At 35.8% G+C, this 13335-nt stretch overlaps 1 protein-coding gene across 2 annotated transcripts; it reads right to left on the bottom strand.

Moving 5' to 3' along the window:
* Positions 1-40: 40 nt before the first annotated feature.
* chga (chromogranin A) lies at positions 41-10496 on the bottom strand. 2 transcript variants are annotated; one of them, XM_055186300.2, is made up of 8 exons: positions 10279-10496; positions 9480-9529; positions 8540-8633; positions 5894-5962; positions 5614-5697; positions 5219-5509; positions 1797-2164; positions 41-625 (listed from the first exon to the last, which is right to left on the bottom strand). In XM_055186300.2, the coding sequence occupies exons 1-8, from the start codon at positions 10328-10330 to the stop codon at positions 542-544; spliced, it is 1092 nt and encodes a 363-aa protein (XP_055042275.2). In that variant the 5' UTR covers positions 10331-10496; the 3' UTR covers positions 41-541. The 2 variants fall into 2 exon arrangements, with proteins under 2 accessions (XP_055042275.2, XP_055042276.2); XM_055186301.2 differs by having other exon boundaries at positions 1797-2149.
* Positions 10497-13335: the final 2839 nt, after the last annotated feature.

The following is a 13335-nucleotide window of genomic DNA, read 5'->3' as shown; positions in this document are numbered from 1 at the left end:
GTTTTATACTTTGAATCATTTACTTAGAAAAAAAAACATGTTCTGTTTAATCTTTATTTCTTTTCTTACAGTAAATGCCAAAAATCTCAAAAAGCAGTTCATTATTTTCATCACCAAATCTAATATAAACATTATTGCCTATGGATCATAAGACTCCATAACATCAGTTACAATCTTTCAGACGTGTACATGTGTGTTAAAATGTCAACATTATAGGAGATTCTTGTTAGTTTTTAGTAAATAAGAATTATCTTACATTATATGCACTTAATGCCCACATTTGCTCAGTTAGCAAGCACAATAAAGCAAAGCGCAGTAGCTGGGGGAGAACATGATGGGATTCGCCTCAGGACCTTAATGGTTTACACCGGAGGAGTCACTTTCAGGATGATCATGTTACAAGGGATGAAGCAGAAAATCAGTGGCGCTTACACTGCTGTGGACCGAGCGAGAAGGTGAGTACCTCATCTCAAGTTACCATGCCTTTCTACTGAAGGAGAGATGAAGGACAGATTGGATAAAGGTGGAGGGCTGGTCTGGTTCACCCTCGTCTCATTTCATGAAGTTTCTGAGCCACACTCTCTAGTTCAGACTCGATGGCAGCCAGATTCTCGATCTCAGCATCCTGAGAAGATAAAAATAATTTACATTTTTTTATATAGCCTATTCATTTATATTCTCTGTTGATTTTTAAAACATTTAGTAGCAACTAGTAAAAACGCTTTTTACAGATTTCTTCATATTGCACTCTAAAACATGCTGGGTTATTTTTAACCAATGCTTGGGCCAAATATGGACATTACATTTTCCAGGTTAAAGGGACACTGCACTTTTTATTTGATGCTCATTTTCCAGCTTTCCTGGAGTTAAACGTTTGGTTTTTGCCGTTTTGGAATCCATTCAGCTGGGTCTGTCGTTACCGCTTTTGGCGTAGCTTAGCATAATCCATTGGATCTGATTGGACCATTAGCATCCCGCTAGAAGTAACCAAAGAGTTTTGATATTTTTAAACTTGACTCTTCTGTAGTTGCATCGTGTACTAAGACCGACAGAAAATTAATAGTTGTTTAAATGTATTGGTAGAAATTTATGTCATCTGTGAAAGCCGTTTTCTAGGCAGATATGGCTACTTTCTTTCTGGCGTAATAATCAAGGACTGCCGTAACATGGCTGCAGGAGGTGCAATGATATTATGTAGTGCCTGAAAATTGACCCCTGCTATTGAAAGATACCAAGGGGACTATTTTCGGCAGCTGCGTAATACCATTGCACCTCCTGCAGCCATATGTTATGGCATTATTACGCCAGAATGAGAGTACAGTTCCTAGCCATATCTGTTTAGAAAATCGCAGGTTTTAATTTTCCGTCGGTCTTAGTACACGATGTAACTACAGAAGAGTCAAGTTTTAAATAGGAAAAATATTGAAACACTTTGGTTATTTTTTTACGTGATGCTAATGGTCTAATCAGATTCAATGGATTGTGCTAAGCTATGCTAAAAGTGGTACAGCCAGACCCGGAGATCAGTTGAATGGATTCCAAAACCGTAAAAATCAAATGTTTAACTCTAGGGCAGCTGGAAAATTAGCACATTTTCTCGTCTTGTCACGGGACCCCAGGCAATTGCGTGTATTGGATGGGCCGGCCCTGAGTGGACTACACCAAAAAAAGTGCCAAACCAAACCCACTGGGTTAAATCAGCTAAATGTCAAAACAATTACATTTTTTATATTATTCAAAATTCTAAACTTTTTATGATGGTGAAAATAATCACAATCTACTGCGGGGTGTTTTACCTCTGTCTTTCTGCTGGCACTGCCCTCTTCATCCCTCTTATCTTCCGGTTCAGTTTGTGCCATAAGCTGCAGCTCCTTCTCCTCTGGGCTCCTCCACAGCTCCCCCTCTTGATCCATTCTCTCCTTGGAGTGCTGTGATGTCTCCCTGTGCTCTTCTAAGTTTTGGCCTGTCTCCACCCTCTTGTGGGCCAGTTTGCTCATGCGATTCCAGCGCTTTGCTCCAGCGTCTCTCTTTTCCTCCATCTCGTCCTTCTGCTCTTCTTTTGAATGTGTTTTCTCCTCCTCAGGTCCTCTAGGCTCGCCGATGTCCTCCATGATGGATTGTTTTACCTGGGGATTTGCTTCTAGACCATCTGTAAGCGTTGCCCCTTTAGATGAATAGGAAGACGGTTATGATTGTATTATTATTACATCGTCTCTCTCTCACACCCTCTCTCCTATTCATTATTCTACACACACACACTTTTATCAAAAGGTGCCATGTGCTATAATGCAGCATCAGCAAAGACTCCACTTTTCTAAATGAAATGCTTTCTCCTGCCAGCTCATTGCTGATCCATTGCTGGATGCCTCTTTACCCAGATAACCCCCTTACCCTTCTGTCCGTACTGATAAAACAATGTGATTTCCTGGAAATGGGCTTGTTGGTACAAATCTTGTGATTGACACCCAGCTAGCAAAAAGTCGTCTATTGGACGTTGAGTAGACGTAAACCTTCAACTTCTAATTTTGGTCCACTGAAGGTTGAAAATGAAAATTGAAAAGACGTCAAATTTGTCCTTCTTTTCAACGTTGAAAGACCGTAATTGTTTACTGGGCAATCTGTCAGAATCTGTGCTGAAAAATATTTAATATGGGTCATGATTGTTATTTGTTTTCTGTTAACAAAAGCACCTTTGGTTTGGTTTAAATATTCACCCCGAGTATGCCCTAGACCACTTAAGCTAGATGCCCAATAAAGGTGGTCTTTAGGATAAATTACCGAATCAGTTCGATGCAGCACGGTATTTATTTCACAGATGGAGGCACTTAGCACTGCCATCTATCCACACCAGCCTGTTTATAGAACAAAGCTAAATCATCTCCCACCCCCACTCCTCAAACTCTCTTCACTCACTTCTGATTCATCCTTTCAACCTCACCGTCTGCATTAGACCCTTCTGATATTCAATTAAATTACCTTGCATTTTATAGATTTTAAAGGAATGGTGATTGCTTTCATATTGATTGAACATTGGAAGATGGCAAATGGTTAGGAGAGGTATTGTGGCTATTTGTTTAATCTAAAAATGGTGTGGGAGATTTATTTCTTTTTAATCCATTACAGAAAAGCCACATAAAAATTCACATGCAAAAAATCCCATGGGATCACATGAGCAACATGTGTTGATATGTTCAGCGTTGAGCAGTAACTAGTTGCTGTAATAATATTACTTATTACTATTTACTAAAAGAATTGTCTTAATATCACGGTTACCATCCAAAAAATGGCTAGTTAGTCACCAACGCAGGAAGCGAGCTCTTTTTTGTTCAGCTAACATGTTTGGTTGCTTCTACCTGCTTGAGCCCTGTTGCAGATTTTGGTATATACAGTGCTGTGCAAAAAGTCTTAGGCCTCCATATTTATTTTTCAATCTATTTTATCAAGATACAAACAGAAAATACAGGAAATATGTACAAAAAATACATTTTCAGGATTAAATGTCGTCTTCTCGTCGGTGTTTAGTGTAAACACATCTTGAGCGTTTTTGAGCAGAATGAAGTAAAAAGACAAATTTCTAAAATTAGAAGGATAAAATTAGGATTCAATTTCATTTATGTTTAAGAGATCCTGCAGTTTAGTGCTATTGCTCAAGTGGAAGGGGAGTTTACTTTAAAAACTTACATTTTTATTCAGTTTTTAAAACTACATACACATTTCCTGTATTTTCTGGATGTATTCGATTAAAGAGACTGAGAAACAATTATATATGATCACTACAACATTGCAACAACAACAAATCTAATTCTGGTGGCCCAAGACTTTCGCACAGCACTGTATGTTAATGCTTTATTAAATTAAAGAAGTTGTTTAAAAAATAGTTTGAGCCAGTTGTACTCTTTATTTGTCTTTAACTTTCATAGATTCACAGACTGCAAAAATTATGCAATTACCAATTTTGTTAATGTAATGGAAAATTAGTGCAACTAGTGTAACTAATCACTGTTGGATGAGAGTAATAAATAATGTAATAATGGTAAGACGTTATAATAAGGTTGCATTTGTTAACAATTTAACTAACAATGAACAATACTTCTACAGCATTTATTATTCTTAGTTCATATTCATTTCAGCATTTACTAATACATAAATCAAGCGTTGTAACTATTAACATTAGATAATGAACCATGCCATTTTAGTATTAACTAACATTAACAAGAATCAGTACATGATGAAAAACTATATTAGTTAATTCATATATTTACTCATGTTTACTAATACAACCTTATTGTAAAGTGTTACCATAATAATATAACTTTTGAAAGGAACTTGTAATGTGTAATTTATTACATTTTTTAGTAACTATAAGCCAACACTGGACATGCTATCCACATGTGACGTTTTTGACATCACGTTGCACATGTGATCTCATTGTTTTTACATGCAATCCACAAAAAGTGTTCAAAAACCATGTCTTGGATGTGATCAAGTGTTTTTGTGCATGTGAATTTAATGTTGTGCACATGTGAAATTCATGTGTGTTAAAAGATCAGTGTTGCTGCATGGGATGCATGCTGGTGTTCCTAATGGCTTCTTAAACGGCAAAAATTATTTTCTTACTAAGTGTTTTGTCTTGTTTTTTCAATACAATTATTGAAATGTTTTTAAAACAGGAGTTGCAAAATGGCATAAAAGTCTTAATTTCAGACACATTTTGTGATGGTTTTTAAACAAAACCAAAGTTTGCCAATGCAGTAAAAATGTCATATTTCTTTTGTATTAGATTGTTTTTCTTACCCTATCAGCAAACAGATATTTCTTGTTTCTTTTTAGCTTTTTTCTTAAGCAAATACTTAAATAATAATAATTAGACCATAAAGAATAATAAAGAAGAAAACTAACAGATACAATAGGGGTCTTCGCCCATTCTGGGCTTGACCCCTAATTAAACTTTGTATTGGAAACAATGCAAAATTACTGAAAAGTAATTTTTTATAACATAACTAGCTCAACCACCTGCTCAACAAGGTTCATCTTCAAAACACACTGCTTCACAAGTGAACCCAGCATCAAAACAGCGGCAAAAAACAGATTGCATCAGCATGGAAATCTACGTCTTCTCAGCAGGGTAGTTATGCATCATAATGGCTGATGTTTCAAACTCAAATATCCATCCTGACAGTAGCAGATGTGACATGCTACAATGCAGATTCATAATTACCCTCTTTGTGATGAATTAGATCATTTTCTTCCTTCTTTTCAAAGCTGTAGGGCTTCATTTCCTCCTGTTTCTCCCTGTCTGTTATTGTGGCTTTCTCTTGTGACTCTCTCTTCTGTTCCAAGTTCATGGAGACATGATTGCCAAGATTTTTATCTTCTTCATTCTCTTCTTCCTCTGCAATGTTGTTTCTTTTTTGAGACTCCTGCTCTGACTCCTCACTCTCCTCACCGGCTCCTCTTTTCTCTGCAGCCTCTTCTGGTTTCTCCATGGCAACCAGCATTGACTGATCATCTGTGATACGGCAGAGGGTTATTGTGAGGTTAAGCGCTCTTTTGAATATTCTTTAATCTGCAATAGTATATAGATAGATAGATAGATACATAGATAGATCTCACCTGCAGTTTTCATTGTGTTTTCAGGAAGGCTGGTCACATGATCAAGTAAGTCACCTGGGTGTTTCTGGCCTCTCTCATTGGCCCCTATCACAAGTTGACACAGCACCTTCTTGATTCTCTTTCAGTAGTGCATTATTCAATTCTTTGTTCTACATTACAAATGACCTTACTGCTGCCAAAAACACCATTAGCACCCAGCCGACATTCTGCTGCCATTAGCTTTTCTCTAGAAGACTTTCACACTTGTCCAATCAGATATTGAGTAAACGTAGACTCTTACCTTCCTCAGCAATGTCTTGCAGCTCTTGAAGGAAGTTGTGATGGCGAAGGAGGGCCACAAGCCTGTCATCTGCAATATACAGAGCACATGGGTTTTGATTTGGACTCCATACCATTTCCATACAGATTAACATGAATAATGACTTTACTTTGTCTCCAGATCCCAAATCATTTCAGCATTCAGCACTTTACTTTATTTCTACATTATTTGCATTAATTGTGCTGAAATGTGCATGTGCCTCTTCTGAGCTGCCATATTAATCATCAAAGCCACTGAGAGAGAACATAGAGAGTGTGTGAGGAAGAGAGAGAGAGAGAAACAGAGACAGAGAGACAGAGTATAAGCAGTAAAGAGAGGGAGACAACAGATTTGCGTTGAATTAAAGTCGAGTCAAGCTTTTCATTTTCTGCTGAACGACAAAGAGTGCAGAGTCGGCTGGTCACCCCATACAGAAACTATTCCTCCTGTCTCTCAAAATACCTGAGCTCCTGTTTCTCAGACGAGCCCGTCTTTGCTTTTTATTTTAAATAAATAAATATTACACTGAAAAATAACATTTAAAACACTAATCTTAAATCAGTTTTATATACTTTCATAACTAAAAATCATTTATTTACCCTTAAAGACATGAAAGTTTCAATAAAGTTTCAATAATCAACACTGATCTCTAAACTTTCTCATTAGTATTAAACTGTCCTCATACTTCATTAAAGTTACGAAATATAGCATATGTTGCTATGTTTTGACATTTTATTTGTCATTAAATAATTGCCAAGGTTAAAATTATGCACTAATGACAAATCCAAATGTCAATAAAAACCTGAAATATGCATTTAAAGGATTAGTCCATTTTCTTAAAAAAATCCAGATAATTTACTCACCACCATGTCATCCGAAATGTTGATGTCTTTCTTGGTTCAGTCGAGAAGAAATTATGTTTTTTGAGGAAAACATTCCAGGATTTTTCTCATTTTAATGGATGTTAATGGACCCCAATACTTAACAGTATGCAGTTTAAAATTGCAGTTTTAAAGGACTCTATACGATCTCAAACGAAGCACAAGAGTCTTATCTAGCGAAACGATAAAATAAAAAATATGCACTTTTAAACCACAACTTCTCGTCTTCCTCCGGTCGTGTGACGTGCCAGCGCGAACTCACGCAATACGTCATCAAGCCCAGAGGTCACGGATGACGTATGCAAAACTACGCCCCAGTGTTTACAAGTGTGGAGAAAGAGGACCGTTCCGACGTTGTTGTATGTCGAATGATACTAATTAATGTCTTTGTGTAAGTTTATTGTTTAAATGCTTTTGTGCGTTTCATATATGTAACACGTGACCTTTCGACATCTACACGCAATATAAATGCAGTCCATTTAAAATTGCATATTTTTATTTTTATTGCCAAAAATGACAATCGTTTCGCTAGATAAGACCCGTATGCCTCGTTTGGGATCGTTTAGAGTCCTTTGAAACTGCAATTTTAAACTGCATTAAACTGTTAAGTATTGGGGTCCATTAAAATCCATTAAAATTAGAAAAATCCTGGAATGTTTTCCTTAAAAAACATAATTTCTTCTCGACTGAACAAAGAAAGACATCAACAGTTTGGATGACATGGTGGTGAGTAAATTATCTGGATTTTTTTTTTTTTAAGAAAACTGACTAATCCTTTAAAGGTTAAAAAAGAAAACACGAATCATCACCCAATATATTGTAATATTACTTTTAGGCATAGCATGTCAGACAATTAAACACTACTTTGAAATCTTTTTTAACATTTAATCGATATGTCATGTATTTGGCTTTCAGTCATTTCTGTCCTTCTCCTATTCCTGTAGTCAGTCTCTGTCCTTCTCTGTCCCAGACTCATTGTCTAAGCCTCTCACATGGTATTTGATTCCCCTGTTGTAAGCATTATCTCAGTAACAATAGCTGGCCTGGTTATAGGAATGATTGACTTTCTAAATATTAAACTTTCAAAGACAAAACCTGAATGAAGGCTAGACTTCACACTTTGATCAGTGGCGGCCGGTGACTTCTTTTTTCGAGGACGCTTGATGTGGAGTTCATCACAACATGTATGTAGCCCGTCATGTGTGTGGTTCGTAATTTCAAAATATGTGTTCTGCGCGTTGAGTGACCTATACATCACGTGTCTTGTCAAAATAAGTGCCTGCTGCAGACGCGTCTAAAGGGTTTATGATAAAAGAGACGCTCGCGTTTGCCAGATACTCCCATAATCTCATGCATAATTACAGTTTACTGTTAAGGGAGTGTCTTGCGTGTATTTTGAGCGTCTCTTTTATCATAAACAATTTTGACGCATGTGCAGCAGGCACTTATTTTGACAAAACATGTGATGCACATGGTTCACATGATGCAAAAAACATTTTGAATCCCCCCATTTGGAGGAGCAGTCACAAGCTGTCTCTTTGACTGCACCTGATGTAAAGCTATTCATTACTTTGCTCCATTAAGTTTCATCTATCAGAATTTTGCAGTCGTAGCGACATTAAAGCTTGTATTGATTATATCAGGAAGGCCATTGCTGATATTAGTGAGGAGGTGCACGAAAGTGCAGCAAAAATATATGTAAAGAAAGGTAATCTGGGGTGTGCTAATGCAAGGACTCGGGACTCACCAGTGCTTAGGATTTTAAGGCAATCTGGGGAAACTGGGATGGGATGGGGTTTGGTCAGAACATCAGTGATTACTTCCACAATACACTTCATCACCTTAAAAACAAAGAGAAAAGCCCAAATGCAGGACCTTTAAACCAGTGCTTTTCGAGTGCATTATTCACTGGATTTAAAATGTTGTTTTAATGTAGCAATGTTGTTTATGTTCATCATGGCATTGCTATATTAGAGGACATGGCAGGATCAATCATATCTCAAAGTCTCTTAATCTCAAATTTCTGACTAGCCGTACTGTCTTACATTTCACTTTCAATCATTGTCATTTCCTCTTGAGCGCTTCATTTCTCCCTCCTGCCTCTGCGATTTGTTTGACTTCACAAAGTCAAACATTCACTGTAGTCAGGGAAAAACAGCCTCTCTCAATAAGCCCAATGCTGAACTGCTGCTGAAACGGCTGAAATTTACTGAGGAAGAAGCATCTCGTCTGTTTGCATCTTAACATTAATCTTTGTCTTTCAAAACATGCAGAGATTTCCAGATTTCTTTATTATAAAAGTCCTTTTATAAAGTTCATTTTTAAAGTATAGGGAGCTCCACTTCATGTATGTTTAAGAATGGGGCATAAATGCATGCATCTCAAGTTTAACTTATAAAAGCACAGTTTGCAATTATCTTTAGTTGGTTGCCTTCTCGCAGTAAGCACATGAGCACCAGCTGTCACTATGCTGAAGTCGTGTTGTTGAGTCACAGTCTCACTAATGCCGCTTTCCTCCACACTTCCTGACAACATGAGCTGTTGTTGCTGTTATTCTCTGCATCCTTATGTTATGTGTCTCATAAGGATGCTCCAAACACGCACATACATACACTCTCAATAGAGGGGACTGGTGACAGCAATCATGAGAGATCATTTGGGAAGTAAAAAAACGTATACACTCATACCTTTACATCCTTTGGATCCATGAGTCCTGGGGTGACAGGCATCGGAAAAACTGCGTGACAGTAAAAAAATAATTTGATCATGATTATGCAATATCCTGATTCTGGCAAAAGTATTTATTATTTTTAAAGTAAGAGAATTGCACAGGGTTACTTGTTTTTTTTATATGAGATTCAAGTAAAAGCTAACGTTGATTATATTAAGAGTTTTTTATTGAGGAATTAAATATATTGACAAACAAAAACAGGGAAAACACATAAATATGATTCAATATGATACAATAATAACCCACATGAAAATACTGCAGTAAAAGTGCGGTACACTGTATTATGGTAATTACTACACTTTGTTAATGTATAGTAGCATATTTTGCAGTATTAACGTATACATTGTAGTAAATACTGTAGTATTTTTTAATATTTAGTATGATAAGGTAAAAAAAAAACGCTACAGTTAAAGTAAACACTAAGTATTTTTATATAATAATCCCTAAATACGAAATAAATGTAAAGAAGAAAGCATAGTGAATTTAAAGAAAATATTTAAATGCATTTTAATAAAGTAATAAAATCTGGTATTTGTATTATTATTGTATGTAAATGTAAGATATTGTCTATATTATGTGTAATAAGGACTCTCTATTTTCCTCGTGTTCTTGATCCGCTGTCCTTGGTACTGAAGTAACGCATCGATCACATGTATATAAAGTAGACATCGGAATCTACACATCATTTAAAACAATAAGAACGCGTTAAACATAACAAAACATTACGTGCACGTTTGAACACATTACACACTTACCAAAATTCACCAGCAGCACGAGCCCAACGCATCCACGCGCGATCATCTTCATGATGTAAAGTGCAGACAGCCGTTAAAAGTCTCGTTGCTAGAAAGGAAAGTGAATCAGTTTTACTGCTTTCCTCGCCTCACGTCTTATTTATGGATGCATTATCGCGGGTCCACAGACTGATGTCGGATCCAACACACCACGATACTTCAATGTCACTACTCGCTACCGCAGCGATACCGCCTTTATATAGCAGGCTTATAGAGAGGAAATGACATCAGTATATAATAAAGCTGTTCAGTTTACCTTAGACAAAACCTAAAGCAACTAATCAAAATATTTTCACCTTGAATACTGCGAATATGAAATAATGCAAGATGAAAATGCTTAAAATCAAAAAGGTTTATACGATTGTCTTTTATAATTAAATATTAATGGAAATAATATGCACAACCATGCTGTATACTAATTTGGTTGTAAATAAAGTATTAAAGGGAACATATTATGAAAATCAGATTTTTTACATTTGAAGTGCTATAATTGGGTCCCCAGTGCTTCTATCAACCTAGAAAATGTGAAAAAGATCAACCCAGTAACTTCGTTTTGGAAAACCATTCTCTGTAAGCATGTGAGAAAATAGGTCTGTGACATTTGGCTCCCCTGTGATGTCAGAAGGGGATAATACCACACCTTAATCTGCACTATCCAACCACGGCACTGCCATTTAGCACAAGGACACACCCAAAAACTGCACATTTTTGCTCACACCTACAAGTGGCCATTTTAACAATTAATTAAAATTTAACTAATAAATTATCTATATGGTATTTTGAGCTAGAATTCACATACATAGAGGAGATCCGGGGCGAAAGGAACGTGGGACGTTAGTAACAAAGCGATTTTATCTGAGCCCTGACTACATCTGCATTCCAAACAATGATAGCAACTTTAGCACGCAACCCTTGACAGAGCTGACAAATATTGCGTTATTTCATCATCGTTTTGCACATTTAGGTCCAGAAAGCATTTCAACACTGATAAGTAAATTCCTAAAGCGGTCATTTATTTCATATAACGCGTTGTTTTTCTGGTTTCATGTGTTCAGTACTGATCAATCTACAGGTTATTTAGTGCACTAACACATTCTGAAGTTTGCGTTCTCTGAGTTTTTCAAAATTAAAGTAAATTGGGTTTAAATGTCAGGAGTTGCTGTCGGGAAAAAAATAACACTTGTCACTTTTGTCCCGCTGCTAATACTTTTGCAATATGTTGAAAATGTATATTATTCTAATTTGATTTAATTTTCATAGTTTTCATACTGTTGAAAAAAGTTTTATTCTCAACAATTCAAGTTTGTACTGTCGGGTTGCTTTTGAAACATTTGATGAAACTGAAATTTAAAATGAATTTCATTATTTTTTGCAAAGATAAATGACAAAGTATGTTTGCAGTTATTAACAAGGTCATAGTCATGTATATTTAATAAAAACAAGTGTAACACAAAAATCTTTTGACCCACCTTTGTGTTACTTTCGTCCCAGCTGACATTATCTTTTTTTGACAGGAAATTGACAGGAACTGTGGATCCCGGGCTGAAGTACATGTTTCTAAACATGTATTTTTTTCTCAAAAATGGTACTTTCACCCCTAGTCTGGGGATCTATTTTACATCTTTAAAGTCTTGTGAAATGTCCCCTTTAAATTAAAAACCAGGTTGTGATAAAGTTTTTTATATGGCATTTTAACTTCTCCATACAGAAGTAAAATAGATAAATTATTGTGTTGTACATTGTACCAGCATTAAAAAGTATATGCATGTACTTATAGTCTTGCCTCTATCACTAACCCTAAATATTCCTAAAACATCACATGTATACAAACAATAACTAACAATAACAAAAACTGTAGCATTCTGCAGTATATTACTACACTTTTTTAATTTATACTTTAGTATTTTGCAGTATTAACTATAGTGAATTGATAAACTGTAGTATGTAGTATACTTTAATATTTACTACACTAAACTGTACTAAATTGTATACTGTAGCATATTATAGTAAATACTACACTTAATATTAATATATGTTAATATATTCTGTGCAACTGTAGTTAATTGATAAACTGTGGTAAAATACTTTAATATTTACTGAATTTTATTACACTTCACTACAGTAAATAATAATGTTTTGTTTTATTAGCTTTTCTTATCTTTGTACAGTAAGTACACAGTTGTTAAAGCCATGCACCTATAAAGTGGGATTAGGTATTGTATTAACACGAGTCTTTGAGTTGAATACGAAACAGAAGTCGTTCAGGAGCCTGCCATTCAGAACGTAATTCAATTAGAAATGGACTCCATTAAACACTGGCAAAGACTGTGACTGATGGAGCTCAAGGGAGCTGTATTTGATTACATCACCATCTAATTTCTTGAGCCGGGGTAAAGATGCATTAGGAAGAGAGTAGCAGGAGATGTCATGAGTAAAGGAGAGCTGGCGGCACTTTACTGGAGCATTTGGGAGAGTGAGAGCAAAGTGTTTGCAAACTAAATTAACCTAAATTTACACATAACATCTACTGTACAGTACATAAATACACAAACCTCATTATAGCCCATTTGCTATCAACAACTACTGTTCTGTTATGAGAAAGTATAGATTTTAGGAGTATGCAAGCACTACGACATACTAATGGGTAATGCACATTGTAGCTTTACTTTAGTGGGCTTTCATAATTTGTACAATAGTGGAAGCTGTTTGCACTGTTGGGAAAGATGATGTTGACATGAGCAGGTACATTACCAAAAATTTTGCTATTTCGTATCTGTCAGCATGAGTTATTTTATTTTTGAAATAAACAAAAAGCATACCACATCCCATTTGCCTTATTCTTAATGTTAATACTGTGGTAAATATCATTTTTAAATTCTCTGATGATTGATGTAACACTGGCTTGTGGGCATGTTGTGCTAATTGCAAGCATTCATGACACATCTCAGTGAGATCCAGATCCTAATCAAGTACACAATTAAGAGAGTTAATTCATTTTAAAGGTTCTGAAGCCTTTGC

The sequence above is a fragment of the Misgurnus anguillicaudatus genome, chromosome 18 (genome assembly GCF_027580225.2).
Source record: "Misgurnus anguillicaudatus chromosome 18, ASM2758022v2, whole genome shotgun sequence".
NCBI lineage: Eukaryota > Metazoa > Chordata > Actinopteri > Cypriniformes > Cobitidae > Misgurnus > Misgurnus anguillicaudatus.
The sequence above is the reverse complement of the archived record's forward strand: the minus strand, read 5'-3'. Positions and strand labels throughout refer to the sequence as shown.